Source organism: Perognathus longimembris, chromosome 15 (genome assembly GCF_023159225.1).
Source record: "Perognathus longimembris pacificus isolate PPM17 chromosome 15, ASM2315922v1, whole genome shotgun sequence".
Classification (NCBI taxonomy): Eukaryota; Metazoa; Chordata; class Mammalia; order Rodentia; family Heteromyidae; genus Perognathus; species Perognathus longimembris.
The window spans coordinates 50,769,196-50,794,819 of NC_063175.1; the positions used below are offsets into that span (position 1 = coordinate 50,769,196).

At 40.5% G+C, this 25,624-nt stretch overlaps 1 protein-coding gene across 1 annotated transcript; it reads right to left on the reverse strand.

The window, feature by feature from the left end:
* Positions 1 to 9,464: 9,464 nt before the first annotated feature.
* On the reverse strand, positions 9,465 to 16,765 carry LOC125364114 (serpin B4-like). The gene is made up of 8 exons (XM_048363562.1): positions 16,656 to 16,765; positions 15,885 to 16,073; positions 15,303 to 15,359; positions 13,942 to 14,070; positions 13,152 to 13,269; positions 11,852 to 11,994; positions 11,187 to 11,342; positions 9,465 to 10,294 (listed from the first exon to the last, which is right to left on the reverse strand). Exons 2-8 carry the CDS (start codon positions 16,044 to 16,046, stop codon positions 9,890 to 9,892), a joined length of 1,170 nt encoding a protein of 389 aa, XP_048219519.1. The 5' UTR covers positions 16,047 to 16,073; positions 16,656 to 16,765; the 3' UTR covers positions 9,465 to 9,889.
* Between the last annotated feature and the right edge of the window lie 8,859 nt (positions 16,766 to 25,624).

A 25,624-nucleotide genomic window follows, 5' to 3' on the forward strand; every position in this document is an offset into this window, starting at 1 on the left:
CTGTTTTCAAGTAGTTAGAAAGTTGGTAATTTGGTAGGATTTGAGCGCAATTCGTCAAGCTCTCGAAGGGTTCATCAGAATGAGCTCTGAGCTCTAAGCATAGAGAAAAAACACAACTCAAGATAGTTGAGAGTCAAGTATTGTTTATTGCTAGTCAATTTATGGTAATGACATTTTGGCTTCTATGATTATGAATCATGTTTGCAGAAGTATTTGGGTCAAATGTAAACTAGTGCCTCTGTTGCATTCTTTGGAGGCTATCTTCTTCTGGGAAGGCGCGGAGTAGCTGAAGGACTGGTCATTGTTGTGGGATGGGTTCTGGTGACTGAGGGAAAGGAGGAACATGCCTACAAATGAGGATGCTGGGAGCAGATTGCTGCAGCCGGAGTCTCGATTCTGCTACTTAGTCACGGTGTAGCTGTGGTTGCCATATAACTTTGTCTAGCACAATTAACATGTCTGCAAAATTCAAGGATTACCTATTAAAATAATTGCCAACTGAGTTGGAGATTTAATAAGACTGTTTATTCAAAGTGTTTAATAAATGCTCGGTGCTTGCTAACTCTTGCTTTTCTCTTCTCTCCTTAGACTTGAAATCTTCATCTTCCTTTCTAACTATTGTTTATCAGTTTGGGGGAGAAGATGAAATGTCCATTTATAACTATGGATTTGAATTATTTTTTTATATAAGTTTAGAAAATGGAAGCACTTTAGATTTACAGAAAAGACATAAAGTCAGTACAGTGAATGGCTTTAGCCACCTACTCATTGTCCCCTAATAATTATAGTACCTTTACTCCATGTAAGAAACCTAATCTGATCTATGACACGTTCTCAGTCTTTCCCCATTTTTCATGACCTTGAAAGTTTTGAGGGGCGGTAAGCAGGTATTTCATACTCTGGGCACGTCTGATGGATTTTCTCACCAGCAGCTGGGAATTACCAGGGTTGGGAAGGGCACAGCATGGTTGTACTTCTCATTTCATCATGGCCGGTTCCTGATGTCTATGTGACTGGTCTGGAGATGGTATCCCTGACGACAAGATTGCAGTGGTTCTTCACGTTCCTCAAGGGAAGCCTTGTTTGTTCCTTTCCTCAGTCTGTACTGTTTGAGAACAAATCATTCAGTCCAGTTTCACCTCTTGAAAGGAAGCGTACCTACATATAGCATTAGATTTATTTTTGTCTGAAAATGTAGATGAGACCTTTAATAATGAATATTTATTGAAGTTATCAAGCAGTATATATAAGATTTATCTTTGTTAAACCATATATTATATATAGACAATGGGTACACACACATATACATATAGAGCAGTGTAAAAGCTTTCTATCTGTTCATCACGGCTACTTAGGGTCAGTCTCCATGGAGCGATACCATAATTCTAGATTTAATTTTTGCATATTTCTTATGACTACTTAGGTTGCATATATTTTTATGTACTTGCTGGCCCTGTGCATATCCTCTTTTGTGAAGTGTCTGTTCATTTATGAGTCAATTAAAATTTTTATTATTTATATTATTATTGCCTTAGCTTTTTAGTATTTTCTGAATACAAGTTCTATGTGAGATGTATGGATCACATTTTCTTACTGGTGTTGTAAGTGTTGACTACACCAACATTAACTTTTTACTTGCTGCCTTCTACTTTTCTTCATCTACATTAAGAGTTTTTTTAAACCAATCTCAATTTTGTTACAAGCTATTTTTTCCTAAATATTTTATGGTTTCTGCTTTTCCATTTAGCCCCATGGCTTATTTTGAGGTATTTTTTGTGAAGCTATGTTTGAAATTAACTGTTTTCTGTATGAATAGTCAGTTGTTTTAACTGTATTAGTGAAAACATTCTCTGCCCCAATGGACAAACTCCCTCAGGTACTTTGTGACAAGTAAAAACATGGGTCTGTTTATGAATCGTCTGTCTAAAGATCTCTATGGCAAGCACCCTTTGAATTCCACTGCACCCTTGATAATAGTCTTTGTGCTGAAATTTAATTGATCTCCCATTAGTGTAACCATTCAAGCTTTCATTTGTTAATATTGATTATTTCTTTTCTCATTTTTTTGGACTTAGATGTGTCATTGCATTTAAATAAAAGTTTAAACAGATATCACATAGCTGGAGGCTATGATCAGCCCAGGGAGACTAGAGAATCCCATCTCCACATAAGTGGTCAGGGATTGTGACTGAGATGCTACACTTGAGCCAGGAGGAAATGAGAGGATGTCTATTCACACACAAAGCTTTCTGAGGAGGGAAGGGAAGCTCCCACGAAGACTTGTGAAAGCCACTCAGGGCAACTGTTTTTGACTTTTATTGTAAAAGGGTGGACCAGGGTGAGCATTTTTGCCTTGGACAGGCCTGGCTTGGTTTGATTTTCCCATTGGTGCCAAGAGAGGGCGCTCTAGAGCTTTCTTACCTTACAAATGAGGCTCGGAGGAAAAGAGAGGGTGGGCGGTTGAATGCTGCCAAACATAAAAAACGGAGTCAGACTGCTGCACGGGGTCTTACTTTGTAATACAGCCCGATAATTCTGTCAAATAATGCTTAAGCCATCAACATTTGTTATCAATGTACTGTCCTGCAGGATGTTTCCTGGTTGTCTCAGTGTTTTGTTGTCTTCCATTTCTAGTTTGCTGGCTTCTTTCTCACTAACTTTAGTGTTCTGTTTCACCTTGTAGGGTTTAAAACATACTTATTTCACTTGTCAAAGTCTCTGTTTCTAGAGACTTCTTAAATTGTGTGTGTGTGTGTGTGTGTGTGTGTGTGTGTGTGTGCCAGTACTGGGGCTTGAACACCTAGCTCTGTGCTCTTGCTCACTTCTCTTGCTCATAGACAGCGCTCTACCACTTGAGTCATGCTTCCAGTCTGGAATTTTGCTGTTTGCTTCAAAACTTAGCCTTCTAAGTCTAGGCCTCCTGAGTAGGCAGGGTTACAGGTGTGAGCTACTGGTACCCGGTTACACATGGTAACTTTTATGTGACAACATTACAATATTGTACTTTGCCCTCTTATGCTGTATGACCTGGTTGTCATAGCTTTCAGTTCTACATTTCTTATGAACTCGTCGATAGATCATTATCTCTTGTCTTCAATCAATTATGTATCTTTTAAAATGAGAAACATTTCCCCAAATATATACTATTGATAACTCTTCCTTGTTCTGAGTAGATTCAAGTTTCAATTTAGTGTCATTTCCTTATTATCTGAAGAATTTGGGGGAGAATTCAAACTCTTGGATGAGAAGCATGAAGATACCCTAACCGCTAAGGGAATATGTAATGAACATGTGGGGATAGAACACTGGAATGTTCTCGTGTCTGAGACAGTGATTCGTGAATGGAAGCATGGGACAGAAGCAAGCAGAACTTTTAAACCTGTGTTCTTCAATAGGACAGCCACAAACTATAAATGGATACATTAATGTCAACGAATTAGGTTTGTGTATTAACCTATTGGTTTTCATGGAATTATTAAAAAGCATAGTGAGGTGCAGTGACTTGCAATTCCCATTGGCCTGGCCTATGTTGGCTGATGGGTGCCTCCGCGTCAGGGACTCCCCTGAGACCATGACCAAGCAGAGAATCCCAGGAGTTTCATGGCCACAGCATCGCAAATATTGAAAGTTTTGTTTGCTATTTTGCCTACTGTTTCATTTTTCCAGGAAGAAATATATATTGAACACTTTCTAAATTAATCCTTCGAAGCGATGACCAGGGGAATGTTGCCAGGAACACTGGAACTCATTGATTCAATTGCATTAGTGAAACAATGAGAAACAGAAGCCCAAAGGGATCAACACGAGGACAGGAAAACTTTAGCATGATTAAAGTGCTATCTAACATACAACTTAGTCCTCTTTAATTAGTACAACCTCTATAAACTTAACTCGCTAGACTTGGAAGACTGATCTGTGTGTTCCTACCACATGAGTCCAGGGAAACCAGCACTGGGTGAATTTGGTGAATCCAGAGTAGATTTATAATAAGTTTAACTAACAAATCATCAGCACATTTCATTTCTGCTAGTTTTTAATCAGTCTCACCACCTTGGAGTAAGGTTGTGTGTGAAGTTCAGGGGGTTGTACAAGTCTCACTGTGGGTTCAGTTTGCTTGAATAGGACGCCTGGATATTATAGGATCTGGTCTCAATTTTAGAAGATTCAATACATTTGTTGTTGCTGCTTCCACAGATGGTCAGCTCCATGGGTCCTAGCTTAATTTCCCTCACTCCCTCAAGCTCTTACTACAGGAGTATCCCTATGACTAGGACAAACATTTTCTAAAGGTGTCCATTAGTGTTAGAAAAAGAAACATCAAGGGAGGTTTTGAGACTTGCCCTTAGTTCAATGGGAGGTTAGAGATAGGTCACATTGGGAAGGGCCAGAAAGACTTTTGGAAAACACTCTCTCATAACTCAAATCCCCACATGTGACCTGTCAAGTGAGAGCAGGTACACTTACTGATTTATGGTGGGGCTGTAATGTAAGCCAGGTGTAGTCATTTTGGATCACCTTCCTTTTGGATAGCTATGCCTATGGATTAAGAGTATAGTTTGAAAACTTGCTTGGTAAGTGACCGATTCAAACAGGAAATGCAAGTTGCTTGCGATGGTAATTGACGTATATAGAAACCATTGCTTTCTTGTGTCAGCCAGCTGCCAATGGAGCGCTGATGGAAGAGACAGGACTGGTTTGCATGTGGAGTGCAACCAAAGGCTGTTGTACAGAAGCTGAGAAAGGAGATAGTGGGATGGCGGTCTATCCTAGATACAGTGAAATTTGTGGCAACCTCTGGTACTTAAAATCTGCTGCTGTTGCTGAAACATCACTGACTTCTTTCTTGGGCCCAGGAATTAACTGAAAGCAGGATGAAAGCTAGCCATGCACACATCCGGTTCGTGTCTCTGTCCTTCTCTCTGACCTTTCTGTCCTTCCATTGCTTCGGAAGAACCTGACAGGATCAGAGCACCACGCACCAGGCAGCTCTGCCTCTCACTGCTGTCACAGGAGCTCACCTGACCCCTCTGGGGACAATGACCGACCAGGCCACCAATGGCTGCCACCTTTGACCTCTGGGGCACACCTGTGATTGGGACTGCATAATAATAATAACAATAAATATTATTATTTATGTTCTCCTATCTCCAATTCTTTCTCCTAATCAAACAAAAAGCAAATTTTTTATAGAAAGATGGGTTGAAATGTATAGCTCTCTTCTTCCTGCCCTGATCTGTCTTCTCTTTGCCATAACTTAACCATTCTCATTATTTGTCATGTTTGGGTGAATGAATGGACCTTACCTATGAACACCCAATAGTTTGAGCCTGGGGCCCAAGATCTCATGTTAACATTCTTCTTGTTAAAATATAAAGTGTGTGTATGTGCATGTGAGAGAGAATGAGAGAGAGAGAGAAAGAGAGACACAGAGACAGAGACAGACAGAGACAGAGAGAGGGAGGAAGAGGAAGAGAAAAAGAGAATGAGAAAGAAAGAAAGGGTTGGGTTCATTAATGACTTCCAGCCTGACTCATTTGTAAACACCTGTAGAGAAGGTTAACTTACTGAACAAATATCCCCAATAACATATTAATTTTTGACAAGTTTAGGTCAGGGAAAGAAGGATAACTTTTGGCCTCATAATTGGATCTATTCTTTCTCTACCCATGAATATTTGATTCTGATTCACAGGATGGAAACCATTCAACTAGAGAATCTCATGGAGGCATGGTAAGTGATTTTTTAAAATAAAATTACTTTTGTAGTAAAGATATTCTAATTTCCAGTGGACTTACTACTTCAGTAATTACTAAGAATGTCACGAGATGATATTAAACTTAGCTTGATTGGAACAGCTACAGATGATTTATCTTTCCCAAACTAAAACTGTAGCCACTCATCAAGCAATAAAAGCATGCAAGGACTCTTCCTCAGAGTAGGTGTTCCATGCAGATCTTCCCTACCCTTGACTCATCCCTGTTTCCCACACATTTGGGAGCTGGGATTTTCAGAGTCGGGGGGGTCAGAGACCTTGGCTTCTGAGGCCCCAAAGCTTTGCGGATCCCATTTTTTCCTGGATAGGGAGCTGCTCCAAGAATGAGACGCTGGAGGTGAAGGCACCAAAGCCTCCCCACCATCCAGCTCAGTCTTGGGGTGCTCCCAGCCCTCTTGTCCCAAGTCCCTTACACTGAGGTGCAAATGTCTTCATAAAATGGTACCCAACTGATGGGGGATATTGAAACAGAAGCTGGCGCTTCTAGCACCCATATGTGACTTGAAGATGGAGGATATGGTCGGACCACAGAGAGAATCAGTCCCACAGCCTTTTTCCATATGACGACCCACGGATGCAGTTTTCTGGATGTCTGTGGATCCAATCAGCCTGCACAGTACAAACCTGTCTCACAGCGTATGGTATCTTCGGGGTGACACAAGACTTGCACCTACCCCCTCCCCACACCCCCCCCCCCCACTCTGCTGTGGTCTCCAGTTTAGGGGTTTTGAAAGAGGCTGAGAACTGAAGATGGCAGTTTTAGGCCCACTAGAACAGGAAAGTAATGAGGACAAAAGCCCAAAGTGGAGCTGTGGCCTAAGTGGTAGAGTGTCAGTCTTGAACAAAAAAAAGCCGAGGGTCACTGCTAAGGTCCTGATTTCAAGCCCCAGTATCAACATAAATGTTTTTTAGAAAGGAAATCTTTCCTGTCTATAAAATTGAGTAGATATCACACATTCCCTCCAAGTTTTCAAGCAAAATGAGAAGGAGTTCTCAAGATAACTTGACCAATGCATTTGTCATGTATACTTCACTCCAGATTCACTTGGAATTGGGGAGGATAATTAGTGTTGACCAATTGACTGCAGCCAAAGGAAACATAAGCTTCAACCTTCAGGACTGGAAGTCATTCTGTAATTTGTCTTGTACTCTCTGAAAGGAAGCGGGAGATAGCTTCATGGTGTGTTTATAAACTGGAATGAGATGGCCTCTTGCCTTTTCATTAAGGTGACAAAGACCTACAGAATCTTCAAAAAGATTTACAGATGTATGAAATACGAGGAAATATTTAGAATTGCCAATATACAAGCAAATAATCAGATAAAAGGGAGGAAGAGAAATATTTCCTCCATCACTTTGAACAGAAAATTTGCCTCTTGTTTTAGGTTTCTGTTTGTCTCTACAAATGTGACACGGGCACTGTGACTTCTTATTTAACAGAGCAATTCATTGCAAGTTGTTTATTACTTAGTCATCATAACTCAATCATTAACATCTGTAACACAATATGGCATTAATACTCTTTCAATTATTGTCTTCTTCGCTACAAACATTTTTTTTGTTTCTTTTATCACTATTTGTCATCTTTTTTTTTTTTTTTTGGCCAGTCCTGGGCCTTGGACTCAGGGCCTAAGCACTGTCCCTGGCTTCTTCCCGCTCAAGGCTAGCACTCTGCCACTTGAGCCACAGCGCCGCTTCTGGCCGTTTTCTGTATATGTGGTGCTGGGGAATCGAACCTAGGGCCTCGTGTATCCGAGGCAGGCACTCTTGCCACTAGGCTATATCCCCAGCCCACTATTTGTCATCTTGAACTAGAATTATCAGATGTTTAGTAGGTAGTTGTTCACCTGCCTTTTTGAATTAAAGTATAATAGTGAATCTTTGCAGACAGTAGTAATCTAGTATAATTACAGAGTATTCTCCTTTAAGATGAGTCACGTCTTATTCCAGTAGTTGTATTTACACATTCTCTGTGTTCCTGGAAAGTTGGTAGTTCATTAATGCACTACAAGCTAGTCCTAGATATATGAGGAAAACTGGTTAACTTGTGTTGTTGTTGTTGGTTGTGGGGCTTGAACTCAGGGCCTGGGTGCTTTCCCTGACTTATTTTGCTCAAGGTTGTGCTGTACCGATTGAACCACAGCTCCACTTCCAGGTTTTGAATGATTAATTGGAGTTAAGAGGGTCACAGGGACTTGTCTGTCCAGACTGGCTTTAAACTGCAAACCTCAGATTTCAGCCTCTTGAGTAGCTAGATTGTAGGTGTGAGCCACCAATGCTATTTTATTGATCTTTTGGACAAAGGCATGTATTGACCTAACTCAAGGTCCAGAAGATAAGAAAGCACTTAAAGTAAAAAATCTGTCTGCCACTCATGTAATCAAACCATTCAATTATCCTCCCTCAGAATAAATGGTATAGTTTCCTTTTTTTCTTTTTACAGTGGCCATTGTGCTTGAACTCAGGGCCCTGTGCATGCTAGGTAGACTCTATGACATGAACCACCTCTCTGGCCCTTTTTCCTTTTGCTACTTTCCTGAATAGGGTTGTGCGTTGATGCGTGGGCTGATATGAATGGTGATCCTCCTATTTTTGCTTCTCATGTAGTTGGGATAACAAATGTTCACACCACACCCTTTTTTACTGGTTGAGACCCCAGGAAACTTTTTGGCGAACTGGCTTCAAATCATGAGCGTCTTGATCTCTGCCTCCTGGGATGAGAGGCGTGAGCCTGGATATCGTTTCTTATATATTCCTCCAGAGATAGGTTGTATGTACACACACAAACACATGTATACAGTTTATTATTCTTAAAAAGAAAAATAATATCACAGTCTATAAACTGATCTACTCTCCTTTTCAAACAAATTTATTGTCAAATAGCTGTAATATTGGTTGTCTATTTCCCCTTAAAACTCAATTCTCCTAGTATTTGCTACTCATCTTGATTGCAGATTTGAATTTTAGATAGCTGTATTTTAATGTGCTAAAGAAACAATCAGGTTTTATCTTATTAAGAGCCTTCCAAGGACCACAGAGTGGATCTTATCACCTTAATAACTATAGCTGTGCAGAGTCTATGATGATGGAATTATTCTGTAAGTGCGTGGTCAGAATGGGATCCGCTAGCCATGTGGGTACTGAGTAAGTCATTTATGACTAGTGAGATGAAAGAATCCTACTTTAACATTTTTAAAAATATTAATTTAACTTTAAATGGGCACATGACTCATGATTACTGCATTGGACGGTGCAAGTCTATACAAAGTTGTTTCCTAAGATCTACTAATATGAACAATCATATGAATCCATTTTCCTAGGTGGATATCTGTCCATTTGGCCTAGTGGTAGAATTCTAAGTTTTCCTTGAGCTGGGGTTGAGCTCAATAGTAGAGAGCTTCCTTAGAATGTATAAGGTCCTGGCATCAACCCTTGGCACTACAGTAAACAAATACAGCTTTCTTCATTTTACACAATATAAAATGAATATATAAAACAGGCTATCTGCCTACTGCTTCACACTCAGCAAGATTGTACCGATTTTGAATTTTTGTTTCTGATCTATTTATTCATCTCTCACCGTTCTAACATGGTATTGGCCTTGTGTACTTTCTTGATGCTAATCAAAGGCAAATCAACCAATAATTGGTATGTCACTGTTTTATTGATAGATTTTTATAGAATCACAGGCTCAAAAATATAAGCAAGATCTCAGATAGTTCCTAGACTCAGGAAAATGTGGAAATATAGGTAAGTGAGATATTATTGTACTTTTCAAGATGAGGATAGGTTTGGATCATTTAAAACAGCTCACAAGCAGAATCATTTTTCAAATTTATAAGAACTAGAAGTGAAATATCATTTCACTTTAACTTTGAGCACTGTGCCTCAAGAGAATTTTTTATGAGAAAAAGAGAAGCATATATATATATACATATATATGCTTATGTTGAGAGGGAAAAATAAAGAAACATGCTATTTCCGCTGCTGCATTTTCAGTAGTGCCCATGAAACTGGGAAGGTAAACAAAGAAAGAGAATCAGTTATCTTTAGCCATCAATTTACTAGGAAAATGTTTGTGAACTTTTTCCCAAAGTAGGGACAAAGTCATCATACTTAAGGGGAAGCAAATCTGCCAAAGAAGAGAATAAGGTTGGTCTTATTTTCTCTGATAAAGAAGAGGAAAGGGTGATCACAGCAGAATTCTTCTCGTATGAGTGCTGATGTTTTAGCAATGCTTACACCAGTGGCAGCCGCAGCCTCTGTTCCCTCTTCAGTCACCTCCACCAAGCACTGGTGAAAGGCTTTAGTCACTGCAAGACGCCTGCCCTGACTCATGCCTGAGAGGTCGGCCTTGTGGGGACTGAAGGCATCCACCATCCCCAGGCGTTGTAATGTGGCCTTGAGGTCATAGGTCTTTTGCAACTTGAACCGTGGTAAGCGTAAGTACAACTTTATCTCTGACATATTCTGTGCACTTGTCCAGGCTATTAGTTTCTCAGCGGTGAGACTATCTTGAAGCTATGAGAAGAGGAGGGAAAAGTAGCCACAATTAGCTAGGGATCTCTAACATCTGTAACATCTTTCAAAAATAAACCGAATATGTGGGAAAGCTTTACTTTAGCAATAAATCCAGATAAATAAACACAGATGATAAATACAGATGATTCAACTTACTAGATGTTATTCTAATAAGCAAAATATCTGGACTACACAAACACATTTATTTTATTGTATACAATTTACGTGTATAAAGAAAAATCAGAGGGGCTGGGGATATAGCCTAGTGGCAAGAGTGCCTGCCTCGGATACACGAGGCCCTAGGTTCGATTCCCCAGCACCACATATACAGAAAACGGCCAGAAGCGGCGCTGTGGCTCAAGTGGCGGAGTGCTAGTCTTGAGCGGGAAGAAGCCAGGGACAGTGCTCAGGCCCTGAGTCCAAGGCCCAGGACTGGCCAAAAAAAAAAAAAAAAAAAAAGAAAAATCAGAATTGGTACATTTTTCCGTGTACAAAGCAAACGATAACATTTCTCTTCCTATGCTCCCAGATGAGAATGTATCAATTTTGGTAGGCTCTCCTTTTATTTTCCTGCATACATTATTTATTACATACTACAATGATCATATATCTCTTATTGTTATTTTTTTGCTTGATATATTTGTAAACATCTCACACATTGCTATAATTCAGTCTTTCAATCAAAGTTTAAATACTGTCTACTAGTACCATCAATTCATAATAAAGGTGAATAATTCTAGTTAAGTATTGTGTGTCCAGCCCTTAATGGTTGCCATCCAAAGATGAAACATCACTTCTCCTTTTGAATTTTTCATTACTTTGAAGCACCTTGGTCTAGAAGCTGCATTGGACATGGCAGCTTAGCAAAGTGAACCTCGAGAGGCAGCTTTACCTTCTGCAGGCCATCCACTTCATTGGGAAGCAGGAGAACCATGCTCAGCTCTTTGCCTTTGTAAGGTATTTCCAGGATCTTGGCCTGCTCATCCTCCAGGGATGCAAACCTAAAATGCTTAGTTTGGCTCATCATCTGCACAGGTTTGCTCACATCCTGCAAGAAATGAAGGCGTCAAAAACCCAAACAGGGGCTGGGGATATGGCCTAGTGGCGAGAGAGCTTGCCTCGTATACATGAGGCCCTGGGTTCGATTCCCCAGCACCACATATACAGAAAAACGGCCAGAAGTGGCGCTGTGGCTCAGGTGGCAGAGTGCTAGCCTTGAGCAAAAAGAAGCCAGGGACAGTGCTCAGTGCTGAGTCCAAGGCCCAGGACTGGCCAAAAACAAAAACAAAACAAAAACAAAAACCCAAACAGATGGAAGAGGCAACAGAGAAGATTCTTGAGATGCCCCACACATTGTTCTTGGAAGAGCCAAGACAGAAATTCCACAAAGTACAGACAAAAGTTTCTGTAGATTTTCCTAACCAAATATAATTACAAGAACAAAGCCACACGATGGCAGCAATTATTTTTACTTTCAATGGGAAGCCCATCAACTATGCTTAAATTATGTCTTCCACCTAAAACCCCTTTGTATTACACAACTAAATAAGATGTTACCTTGTTCAGCCAAAAAGTTCCTTCTTGAGTATTTTCCTTTTCAAACTTCTGAAGCCACTGCCCTTTGAAATAGATTGCATTCACCAGAACCAAGATGGTGCTTTGATCAAGACTACCATCAGGAAACAGGTCTTTGATTTTGTCTGCAAGGGAAAGAACATGGAGGCCTGTCACACAAGGTTCAGGCTATCTGTCTGGATGGTGCTATGCAAAAATGTGTGACTGGTCATTGGCTTTTCACCCAAGACACTACTTTAGTGAACCATTGACCTCTTCATCAGGTGCAGCCTTCTTCATGAGGCCAGCCTGGCATGGAGACAGCACTTCCTGTGATGGGAAACGAGGCTGGTCTTTCTATGGTGTGATTCTAGCCATTTCACACTGAGTGCTGACAAGCAGGTTTTATCTACTCTGCCAACTTACCTCTTTCCTTAGTCCCTTTCCACCTTCCCTTCTACTTGATTTCCCAAAATTTGTCTCATTAATCAGAGAAAATGGAGCCCAACTGCTCTTTAGTCTTGAAGAACACAAGCTCTAGGACTGGACACATATGCCCTGAGATATCAGATACTGCTCCGTGGGTGATAAGGCACTTTCAGGTCTGGGCTGTCAGACATGCCCAGAGTGAAGGCAGCTTTGGTGTGCTCCCAGCTGTGGATGGAGAGCCCGCATGCAATGGTCTATGAGGTGCTGGTGGGGAGGAGGCCCTGGGAGGTCCTCACCAGGTGGCAGGAAGTGTGGGTTCCAGGAAGACTACATTTTTTTTTTTTTTGGCCAGTCCTGGGCCTTGGACTCAGGGACTGTCTCTGGCTTCTTTTTGCTCAGGGCTAGCACTCTGCCACTTGATCCACAGCACCCCTTCTGGCTGTTTTCTGTATACATGGTGCTGGGGAATCGAACCTAGGGCTTCATGTATGGGAGGCAAGCTCTCTTGTCACTAGGCCATATCCCCAGCCCGGAAGACTACATTTTCACAGTTAGTTAAAAGAGAAAGCAATCTTTTCTTGTGTTTTCTCTGACATATTCATGATCAAAAGCAGGCTCTGGTTTCTCAAAATAGGTCTGGTATGGGCTTCAGATGCACAAAGACTCTGTCACTCACGGCCTTTCCCCTCCCTGTTCCTTATTTCACTCTACATTCCTGCGACCACACCCCATCTGCAGTGCCTTTTCCTCCTCCTCTCCAACCCCATCTCCCCATCCCACTCCAGTGCTCCTGGACCTGTCAGGACCATGGCCCCCTCCCAGGATACTCAGAAGTATTTTTGCAATGAGCAGTCCCCCCCACCTCATACTCTACCATTTGTCTGGCTTTCCACCCAGGCATTAATCTTCTTCCGGCTTTCTTCTGCATTGTTTGCAAAATCAAGGGATTCCACATTGGCCAGGTAAAATTTCTTCACATTATCCAGGTATTCCTTTGATATGTACAGAAAGAAAGGACAAATGAAATGTAATACCAGATTTATCAGTACGATAAGCTGGACACAGTCCATGACCACACCCACTATTTCCTGAACATGCATATCTGAATACACACACCATGTAGGAAATGTAACAGGGAAATGCAGGTGGGCACAAAGAAGGAAATCACTGAAGGCAGCTGCTATTTGACATAAGAATGGAGAAGAGACTAAGAGACAACGGTATGCACAATTAGTAGTGAGTTTCTCTGAAAGAGAAACGTTATTCCAGAGAGTTCTGACTGGCATATCTGATCTTTTTATTTCTCATATTTTGTATATATCTCCAACCCCAGGAATACAGTATTCCCAAGTGTGTCTTCCCCACTGTGTTTAGAGACTGATACAAGTTTCATGTTCCAGAAAATCCTCATTACCCAAGTAATTCTTTCCTAAACGAGTTCCATGTGGCTGAATTAGTACCAGTTCATTAATCATATCAGTGTCATCCTCCTTGGAGAGTACTGTGTCCATATTCAGTGGGGCACTTCAGTGGGGGTAAATTGTGACAATGGAGCAAAAATTCTTCATCTCATTCAGTCTGCTTAACTATCTCCTATTTGGCCATTCAGAAATGGGGGATTCCAGGATGCAGCTGAAAGGTGTGCAAGGGCAGGGAAAACTTACCTGAATAAATTGGAAAGTCTTTTCTCCATAAAGACTGTTGGCACTCCTCAGCTCAAATGCATCACTGGGTTTGTTGAATTTCTTCAGCAGCTTTTGAAACTGTTGATGCACAATTCCTGACTCTTCAGCCTTCAACATCAAAGAGGATGCTCACTGAATTAGACTGACAATTAAACACTGCTCTTATAAGCAATACCTAAATGTCAGTAGTCTCAAAGATGACCTTTGGCCTCTTCCTTTGTTAATTGCTGTAGTTAACCTTAAGTAGCCTGAATACTTCTTACCTTCAGTTTCTTCAAGGAAATTCTTTCCTCCTGCTCTCAGGCTCCTAACTGTAGTCTATCTCATGTAAACCAATGAGGCTTAGCCACTGGTTAACTCCTTGGTTTTAGGAGGTATAGCTCCCAGGTAAACTTCAAGTTCCTTAGCAAGACCCATGTTTCATTTCCAAGAGCCATCCACAATACGGTTATGGTGAAATTTGGCTCATTTAAACTTGTCATAATATGAAAGTCTGTTATTCTTCCTGGTGGGAAAAATTTAAATTTGTTGCCCATAAAATATGGGTCTGGCCTTGGTAGATTCTGTGTCTATAAAATCTACGTACTGAGTACTCAGCCTTTGATTTCCAGTAGGCTTAGTGTAATGAGCAGAAGATAGAAATGCCTAGCAAGCTAAAGAGCTTTTCTCGTAAGATACCAATTAGCAGAGGCATGTTTCTAACCTAAGCCTGTCTGAAACTGGAACGTTCTATTTGTTAGCTAAGAGTTTTGCACTATTTAACCCTAGACCCATATATGTGCCAACGATCATTTCCCCAAATATCCTTGAACTTGTGCTCCTTTCTCTTGATCCTATTACTCTGTTAATTCATATTAACTTGTTTTATTTTTATTTTTTTTTTTTGCCAGTCCTGGGCCTTGGACTCAGGGCCTGCGCACTGTCCCTGGCTTCTTTTTGCTCAAGGCTAGCACTCTGCCACTTGAGCCACAGTCCCACTTCTGGCCGTTTTCCGTATATGTGGTGCTGGGGAATTGAACCCAGGGTTTCATGTACCATATCCCCAGCCCCCATTAAATTGTTTTAGTAACACTATGGTTATGACCCTTTTTTAAATTCCGTAATCATAATAACTGTTCTTAAGGCTTTTCTTGGCAGCGTGGCAGGCACTGTCGTAAATGCTTGTGCACTAAGGACAGGTGCCTTTTTCACCACTATTTACTGAGATGAAGTCAGTGTGACTCAGAGCGGTTGTGTCTTGCTCATGAGACCTTCTGTGGAGAGCAGTAGTGGAACCTGAGCCCAGCCTGTTCCCTTCCATTCCCATGATCTCAAGCACGGACAAGTGTTCTGGGACTCACCTGACTGGTGGTAGCCGTTTTTGTTTTCTCCCCAGTGACTTCATTGAAGTGAAGCACCTGAAATTCACAGATGTAGAAGAAGAGCACTTCACTCAGGAGACCAGAAGAAAGAACAGAATCATCACCTCAACATAAATGACAACTAACAAGAGCAGTAAAGACGTATAAAATTTTATCATAGTTTCTCACCTCTAACCAATGAATGTGCTCTGCTTTCAAACAACACACAGCTAACCAACCCATTTTTACTTTCAGCTACTTAAAAAACATCCAGGCATCTTTTCTGATGCAAATTTGTTTGATAGTGTGTCCCTTGAACTGATCTGCACATTTTAAGGTCATCTCTGTTTCCTTGGCAGCTGTGATAAGGTCATCCCATTTCCCCAAGAACACCCAGGCTTAAGCAGGTGGGCAAGAATTTAGGAACTGTGATTGCACTGTTGTTGGCCTGCTTGTTTGGCATCCTGAGGCCCCCTCAGGTCTCCATAGGCCTAACCACGCATCTCTGGGGCTTCTTGAGCCAACAGAGCAATTGAGAGAAAGCTACACAGGTCAGCAGAAGGAAGGGAGCACTTCACTTACGTCCTTAATCTCCCGTGCAGTGTTTCCCTTGGCCCCTAAGGAGACCATGGACAAGGCAGAGGAGATGCTGAAAGGCGAAAAGAAGGCATTGTCTGCTGACGTTCCCAACTCCCGGAGGAAGCCCACTGTGAACTTGGTGTTTGCTTCACTGAGGGAATTCATGGTGAACTTGGGGCAGATTTGCAACTCCTAGAAAAAAAGAAAATTACATTCATTTTAGAATCAAGTTACTGAGCAGAAGTCCTCCTCTGTGATGAATGTTTCTTGAAGAAAATAATATATAAGCAGTGTGGGATCCTAGCAATTAAAACTTTTGTTCTTTTCCCTTCCTAAGTCTTCTTTAACAGACATATTGAAACCTCCTATTTAAAATATTAATGAAAAGTGCTACTAAAAGAAGGCCTCTATAAATAAGTAATAGAATATCATTGTATTTGCTGTTCATCACTGGCTGTTCAGAAAGATTGATAAAGAATGCCATAGTCAACATTTCTCTGGATAACTCTTATCCAGTGTCCAAACGCTCCTCTTTGGCCTTCCTGAAAGGCTGTCCAGCTGCCAACAAGCCTACATGCCTGTAAAAAATGCATTTGGTTCCTTGGAAATCAGTGACGGAGTTGAGGGTCTAATTGGACCAAGGAAGTGCTTTTATTTTCGCTTAACATGATATATAAAACACAACGCTAAAGAATAAAATACATGCATAGTACGAAATTCTCAAAGCAATTCCTGTGTTTCAGCTGTACCACCCGGAGACACTTGAGCACTTACCTCTGTTTCCGCTTTCCTGAGCCCTGAAAGGAAGCTGATGCGGTTGTGGAGGCTGCGAGCTGATGTTTGCAGAAGTGGAGAATGGAGATATATAACTCTCTTCCTGCCACTCCCGCCTTGTCATATCTGTTGGGACTGCAATAAATTGAGCTGGAGATTTCACAACCAGGCCAGCTTTCCCCCTTGGGAATATGAAAATTTGTGGGAAATGACGGCCCTCCCCTACTTCAGGGAAATGTAGATCTTCAAGAGCTGGGAGGCACTGACTCATTCGGGGTGGGTTTACACTCTTGTACAATCTTGTCTATATCAGTCAATAAATCAGTCTTCTCAGCCTCCTCGCCCACCTCTACTGTACCCCTCTGCACCCCCCTTATTCTTTAGAAAGAATCTTTCCTTATTTGGATGTCGAATTGCCTTCAAGGGAACACTCTGAACAGGCAGAAACTAACAAAGAAGACAAAAGGAAAAGTAAACAAAAATAGCAACATTAGCACATAACAAGCCTTTGTTTCCTATTGTTGGAGTTCATTTCATAGAATACTATTTTATATGATCATCTGCACATAACTATTGAGCCTTTGTCCACCACTCCTATGCATATCCTTCTTTGGCTTCTGTATATGAATGTCTAAAATCCTATAAAATATATCATATCCCTGTGTGTGTATTTATGCATATATATACACACACACACACACATACTGTGTGTTTTTCTTTGTAGATTTATGGTCACATCCTAGTTACCATAATTGATGGAAATCATCCAAATATGTTCCTTTGGCTCTGGCTTACTTTGCTTAATATAATTTTATCCAGGTCTTTCTATTTACTTACAAGTTTTAAAATATCTATGTTTATGATGGATGAGTTGAATTTCAGTGTGTGTGTGTGTGTGTGTGTGTGTGTGTGTGTGTATCTATCTATCTATCTATCATATTTTCTTGATCCCTTCCTTCTAAAAAATCCCTCAATGGAAACAGTGACCAGCAAGAGGTTGCCAGAAACATTGAAGCTCATTGTTTCTATTCCTTTAGTTAAGCATTGAGAAACAGAAGTCCAAAGGGATCTACACTAGGACAGGAAAGTTTTAGTTTCACGAAAGTACTATCCAATATAAGAGCTGGTCCTCTTTATTTAGTACAACCTCTATAAACTTAACTTGCTAGCCACTGAAACCCTGACTTTCATCCATGTATGATAGCCTTTCATTGCTGTGACCAAACAACTTGATGCAAACTATCTAAGGATGTCTTGGCTCTTGGCTTCAGGCATGCCAGTACATGGTCAGCTGTCTCCCCTGCTTTGCAGGCCATGGCAAGGCAGAAACATCATGGCAGAGGATATAGCAGAGGGGCGTGAAGGAAGAACTCAGGTCTCCTCATGGAAGTTAGGAAGTAAGAAGCAAGAGGAGGGTTAGATACAACCTGCAGCCTTCAAACCCATATTCCCAGTGACCTGCTTCTTCCCACCACGCTTCACATCCTAGATGTCACTGCCTCACAATAATTCCATCCAACTGTGAGCCCACAAAAAGATCAATTCATCAATTAGTTGAAGGGATCTGATAATTTCCCAAAGCCCCACCTCTGAATATGGCATTGTAAACAGCATCCTCTCTCTATGCCTTAGAATTTCTGGGTTCACTTCATAGAAAACCACACAAAGAGTCAAGTACTGAACAAATCCTTCACTGGTTTGATCTTTTGTCTTGCAAGTAAATGCACTGGTTTGTTTTCTGGGCACTGGGGGGGTCTTTCCTTTGTTCTTTGAAAGGCACATGGCTATGTGATTCCAGAACTGGAAACATACTATATGGTATCATGATTCTTTGTGATACCACATGGGTCTAGTGAAACCCAGCGCTGGGTGAACTTGGTATATCCATAGTAGATTTATAGTAAGTTTAACTAACATATCATCAGACCACTTCATTTCTGCTAGTTTTTATCAGTCTCACCATCTTGGAGTAAGCTTATGTGTGAAATCCAGGGGTTTGTACAATTCTCACTTGTGGGTTGGGTGTGTTTGAACAGGTCCCCCTGATATTATAGGATCTGGTCTCAATTTTGTAAGATCAAATGCATTTGTTATTGTTGTTGCTTCCACAGATGATCAGATCTGTTGGTCCTAGTTTAATTACCCTCAAGCACTTGCTACCACGAGTATTACCAGGATTAGGACAAACTTTAAAAAAATATTTATTGTTGAGTTTGTGTAAAGAGGGTTATAGTTACGTATATAAGTTAGTGAGCACATTTCTTGTCAAACTTGTTACTTCCTCCCTCATTTTTCTTCTATCTCCTCTCCTCTCCAATACCCCACTTCCCTGCAGTTGTACAATTGTTTTACTACATATTGTCTTGTAAGTATTGCTGTTGCATTAGTTCCCCTTCTACTCTTTTTCTCCCAATTTTGATGTTCCCCTTCTCTTCTCTAATTTGTATAAATGTATATATAATACTGAGGGTACCAAAATCAAATACAGTGACAGCAGTGGTTAAGCCATAGGGAAGATAAACAAAAGAAAAATTTTTATATAGGACATTAAAAATAAGAACAACAACGATAATCCACTTGTTTCCATAACTCAGAGTTCATTTCTTTTAGTATCTTCATATGTGATCATGTGTACAAAACTGCTGAACTCTTGTGATCATCTGGTAGGACTATCCTAGACATATACTAATAATTACCAAATGAGGGAAATCTTAGAGTCTATGTTTCTTTGGGTCTTGCTCACTTCACTTAGTATGATTTTTTCCAAGTATTTCCATTGCTTTATGAATGGGGCAATGCCATTCTTTCTGATAGAGGCATAGACTTCCAGTCTTCATGCATCTGTTGAGGGGCATCTGGGTTGGTTCCATATTTTAACTATGGTAAATAGTGCTGCAATGAATATGGTTAGGATGGTAGCTTTATTATGGTCTTGTTTGTGATCCTTTGGGTAAATGCCCCAAAGTTGGGTTGCTGGCATGTTTAGCCTGTTGAGGAACCTCCATACTGCTTTCCAGAGTAAGTGAACAAATTTACACTCCCACCAACAGTGTAGTAGGGTTCCCTTTGGCCACACCCCCACCAGCATCTGTTGTTATTTATTTTCTTGATAATGGCCATTCTTACTGGGGTGAGGCAGTATATCAATGTTGTTTTTATTTTCATTTCTTTTATGGCCCAGCATGTTGAGCACTTTTTCATGTTCCTCTTGGCAATTCTCATTTCCTCTTCAGAGAAGTCACTCTTTAAGTCTTTAGCCCACTTATTAACGAGGACAGTTGTTTCTTTTAGGATTTGTTTTGGGGAAACATAATTTTTGAGTTCTAAGTACATTTTAGATGTGAGGCCCTTGTCTGTTTTTTGGCCAGAGAAGATCTTCTCCCAATCTGTGGGATTTCTATTTAACTTGCAAGTTATGGCCTTTGCCATGCAGAAGCTCTGCAGTTTGTTGCAACCCCATTTGTCCAACCTTTCTTTGATTTGTTGTGTTTCTGGGCCTTTTATTTTTATTTTTTTGCCAGTCCTGGGGACTTAACTCTCAGACTGAGCATGGTCCCTGGCTTCTATTTGCTCAGGGCTACCACTCCACCACTTGAGCCACAGCGCCACCTCTGGCTTTTTCTTTTTTTTTCTTTTTTTTTTTTTGGCCAGTCCTGGGCCTTGGACTCAGGGCCTGAGAACTGTCCCTGGCTTCTTCCCGCTCAAGGCTAGCACTCTGCCACTTGAGCCACAGCGCCGCTTCTGGCCGTTTTCTGTATATGTGGTGCTGGGGAATCGAACCTAGGGCCTCGTGTATATGAGGCAGGCACTCTTGCCACTAGGCTATATCCCCAGCCCCTCTGGCTTTTTCTATATATGCGTTGCTGAGGAATTGAACCCAGGGCTTCATGTATAGGAGGCAAGCACTCTACCACTAGGCCTATTCCTAGCTTTCTGGGCCTTTATTAAGAAAGTTTCATCCTGTGCCAAGGAGCACAATTGTTTCTCCTATTCCTTCCTGCATTTTTTTCAGGGTATCTGCTTTTACCTCGAGGTCTTTGATCCATTTGGAATTGATTCTGGTGCAGGGTGATATATAAGGATCTAGCTTTAGTTTGGTACAGATTTTTAACCAATTTTGCCAGTACCATTTGTTGAAGAGGCTGTCTTTCTTCCATCCTATTTTTTTTTTTTAGCTCTCTTATCAAAGATTAAGTGGCCATAGGTCTACAGGTTTATTTCTGGATCTTCAGTTCTATTCCATTGGTCTTCAGGCCTGTTGTGTCAATATCAAGCTGTTGTTTTTTTTTTTATTACAATAGCTTTGTAATATAGCTTGGAGTTTGGTGTTGACATTCCTCCAACATTGTTCTTCTTGCTAGGATTGCTTTTGTGATTCTGGTTCTTTCCTTGTTCGGTATGAACTTTTGGATTGCTACCTCTATTTTAATAAAGAATGGTGTTGGAATATTGATGGGTATTGCATTGAATTTGTAGATAGCTTTTGGCAGTATTGCCACTTTCATGATGTTAATCCTCCCAGTCCAGGGAGTTCCACTTCCTTAGTTCTGCTTCAGTTTCCTTTTTCAGGTTTTTAAAGTTTTCATCATCGAGCTGTTTCACTGTGTGGTTAATTTTATTTCTAGTTTTTTTTTGTTCTTTTGAGGCTATTGCAAAAGGAGTTTCTTTCCTGATTTCAGCCTAACTCTTCTCATTGTTGGCATAAGAAAAGCCATTGATTTTTAAGGATTGATTTTATATCCTGCTATGTTGACAAAGTTTTGGATCAGCTGAAGTAACTTGGGAGTAGAGTCTATAGGGTTCTTTAAAACAGGATCATGTCATCTACAAAGAGAGTGAGTTTTACTTCATCTTTCCTTATTTGGATCCTCTTTATATTTGTGTCTTGCCTTAGTGCTCTGGCTAGGAGTTCTAGTACTATGGAGAAGAGGAATGGAGAGAGTGCACATCCTTGTATTGCTCCTGATTGTAAAGGAAATGACTTTTTGCCATTGAGAAAAATGGTAGGTATAGGTTTGTCATATACAGTCTTTATTATATTCAAGAATGTTCCGTGGATTTCGAGTTTCTCCCAAGCTTTCATTATAAATGGGTGTTGGATCTTGTCCAATGCTTTTCCTGTGCCTAGGGACATGATCATGCGATTCTTGGACAAACATTTTCTCAAGATGTCCATTACTGTTAGAGAAAGAAACATGAAGAGAAGATAGTCACACGATGAGGTAACATGGGATTTTTTCTTAGTTCAGTGAGAGGTTTGATATAATTCACATTGGGAAGGACCAGCAAGACTTTTGGGAAACAGTTTCTCATAACTCAAATCCCCATATCTGACCTGTCAACTGAGAGCAGATACATTTATTGATTTATGATGGGGACATATTGTTATCCAGGTGTAGTCATCTTGGAACCTCTTCGTTTTGGATAGGTATGCTTATGGATAAAGAGTGCAGTTTGAAAACTTGCTTGGTAAGTGAAGGATTCAAACAGGAATGGAAGCTACTTGTGATGGTAATTGATATACATAGAGATCATTGTTTTGTTGTGCCAGCCAGCTGACAATGGAGAGCTGATGGGAGAGACGGGACTGGTTTGCATGTGGAGTAGTTCCTACTTGCTACCAAAGGCTGTTGTTGAAATTCATAGTAACCTCTGGTACTTCAAATTTGCTGCTATTGCTAAAAAAATCACTGACTTCTTTCTTGAGCCCATGAATTAATTGAAAGCAGGATGAAAGCTAGGTATCCACACATTTAGTTCCTGTCTTTGTCCTGCTTTCTGACCTTTTCTCCTGCTCTGTGTTTCTGGAAAGTTGGTAGTGCATTAATACACTACAAGCTAGCCCTAGATACATGAGTAAAATTGATGGATTAGTTACTGTTGCTGTTGCTATTGTTGTTGCTGTTATTGGTTGTGGTGCTTGAACCCAGGGCCTGGGAGCTTTCTCTGACTTCTACTGCCCAAGGCTAACACTTTACCACTTGGACCACAAACCTACTTCTAGTTTTTTTTTTTTTTGGCCAGTCCTGGGGCTTGGACTCAGGGCCTGAGCACTGTCCCTGGCTTCTTTTTGCTCAAGGCTAGCACTCTGCCACTTGAGCCACAGCGCCACTTCTGGCCGTTCTCTGTATATGTGGTGCTGGGGAATCGAACCCAGGGCCTCATGTATACGAGGTGAGCACTCTTGCCACTAGGCCATATCCCCAGCCCTACTTCTATTTCTTGAATGGTTACTTGGAGTTAAGAGTCTCTCAAGGACTTTTCTGTCCAGGTTGACTTTAAACCACAATCCTCAGATCGCAGACTATTGAGTAGCTATGATTACAAGCTTGAGCCACCAGTGACCAGAGCTAGTTAACTTTTTACTTTGAATAATGTCAAATTTTTTTTTTTTTTTTTTTTTTTTTGGCCAGTCCTGGGCCTTGGACTCAGGGCCTGAGCCCTGGCTTCCTGCTCAAAGCCAGCACTCTGCCACCTGAGCCACAGCGCCCCTTCTGGCTGTTTTCCATATATGTGGTGCTGGGGAATCGAACCTAGAGCTTCATGTGTAGGAGGCAAGCACACTTGCCACTAGGCCATATTCCCAGCCCGAATAATGTCAATTTTATTGATTTTTTTGGACAAGGATATGCATTGACTTAACTCTAGATGCAAAGGAAAACAAAGCACTTAAAGTACAAAATGTCTCTTCCACCCATGTCATCAAACCATTCAATTATCCTCCCTCAGAATAAATGGTGTAATTCCTTTACTTAAAAAAAAATTTTTTTTTTACAGTGGTCCTGGTGTTTGAACTCAGGGCCTTGTGCTTGTTAGGAAGCCTCTGTGACTTGAACCATCCCTCTAGCCTCTTTTGCTTTTTCTGTTTTGCTCCATAGAGTCCTGCCTTGATGCCTAGGTTGGCACAAATGGGGATCCTCCTATTTTTGCTTCACACGTAGTTGGGATAACAATTGCTCACACCACACTCAGTTGTATTGGTTGAGCACTCAGGAAATTGAGCACTCACCAAATTGGCTTCAAATCATGAGCCTCTTGATCTCTGCCTCCTGGGGTTGGAGGTGTGGCCACTGTGTCTGGCTGTGATTTCTTATATATTCCTGTGGGAATGGGTTGTATGTGTATACATGTCTACAGCTTATTATTCTTAAAAAGACAAGTGATGTTACAGTCTAGAAACGTATCTGTTATCTTAACAAAATTGAGTGTCAAATAGCTATAATAATGATTTTCTCTTTAACTTTCATATTCGATTCTTGTGCTATTTACTATTCAACTTAATTCTGGATTGGGAATTTAGATACCTACATTTTAACATGCTAAAGAAATAACCAGGTTTTATCTTATTAAGAGTCTTCCAAGGACCACATAGTGGATCTTATCACCACAGTAACCATATCTGTTCAGAGTCTAGGATATGTTCAGTAAGTGCCTGCTCAGTATGGGGTCTGCTACCCATGTGGGTATTGAGCAAGTAACTTATGACTAGTGAGATAAAAGAGTCAAACTTTTAATTTAGTTTAATCTTAATTTAATTTTAAATGGTCCTGTGACAAATGATTACTGTACCAGACAGTACAAGTCTCTAGAGGTGTTTCCTGAGATATACTAATGTGAAAATTACATTAATACATTTTCTTAGGTGGATATTTGGAATAAGTTCTTTTATCTTGAATAATTCTAAGATTTCCTTGGGCTGGAGTTTAGATCAGTAGTAGAAAGCTTGCTTAGAATGTATAAGGCCAGCCCTGGATATAGTCATAAGCACTACAAGAAACAAATATTTCATCGTTTACAACAATATAAAATGAATATGTAAAACAGGCTATCTGCCTATTGCTCCACGTTCAGCATGAGTAGTGATTTTGGATTCTCCTAATATATTCGTCACTCATCTTTCTTTTTTTTTTTACTTGATTTATTTATTGTGAAAGTGATGTTCAGAGAGGTTACAATTCCATATGTAAGGCGGTGAGTACATTTCTTATGGAACATGTTACCTCTACCCTCATTTTTCTCCAACTTTTCACCCTTCCCAATTCCCTCTAGTTGTACAGCTAGTTTACAGCATATAGTTTTGTATGTATTGCTGTTGCATTTGGTCATGTTTTACCCTTTGCCTCTCCATTTTGATGTTCCCCTTTCTTTCCCTACTTCCAGTAAAAGTGTATATTCTTTTATAGTAGTAAATACTGACATTTGAGGATTGTACCCAAGTGAACAATTTCCTAAATTCTGTGAAGAAAAAGAATTTCATAACAAGGACTAATGTTAATGTACACTTCTCACTAGACATGGACCAGTGTGTGAAGTGTTCAGATCATCAGGATGCCAACACACAGAGAAATAAATGCCTCCGGAGAGCTGCAAGTTTCCTGGCATTTGAAGATCCCTTAGGCATGGCTTTGGCCTGCATGGCTTTTTGCTTCTCTATGCTAACTGCTGTTGTTCTTGGTATGTTTTTGAAACACCAAGACACTGCCATTATCAAGGCCAATAACAGGGCTCTCAGCTACAACTTGCTCATCTCCCTCATCTTCTGTTTCCTCTGTTCCTTGCTCTTTCTTGGCCGACCCAACACAGTCACCTGCATCATCACTCAGCTTTCTAAGATAATATTGGTTATGTGAAGTTTCTAGATGTTAAAAAAAGGCAAAACAAGAGATAACTGTTATAAGTCATTATTTTATTGATATTATATTTTATATAAGCACAGATTGAAAATACAAGAGGGCTCTCAGACATTTCCTAAATTCAGGAAAATGAGAAAGTATAGGTAAATCAGATCTTAGACTTCTTTTAAACATAAATTCTGATTTGGTCTTTTTCATTTAAAATTGGTCTCACACACAATAATATTTCAAATTTTCCAGCACCAGCATTCAAATATCACTTTATACTAACTTTGTAAATTTGCCTCAAGAAAACTCTTTATGAGAAGAAGGGAAAGAGTATATGTGTGGGTGGAA

Excerpts from the sequence above, each read along its gene's own strand:
- LOC125364114 (XM_048363562.1), bottom strand. The coding sequence starts at position 16,046 with ATGAATTCCCTCAGTGAAGCAAACACCAAGTTCACAGTGGGCTTCCTC. Across the intron at positions 15,360-15,884 it reads CTGCACGGGAGATTAAGGAC|GTGCTTCACTTCAATGAAGT; the intron begins GTAAGTGAAGTG and ends TGTGAATTTCAG. Across the intron at positions 11,995-13,151 it reads GGTGGAAAGCCAGACAAATG|ACAAAATCAAAGACCTGTTT; the intron begins GTAGAGTATGAG and ends TTTCCCTTGCAG.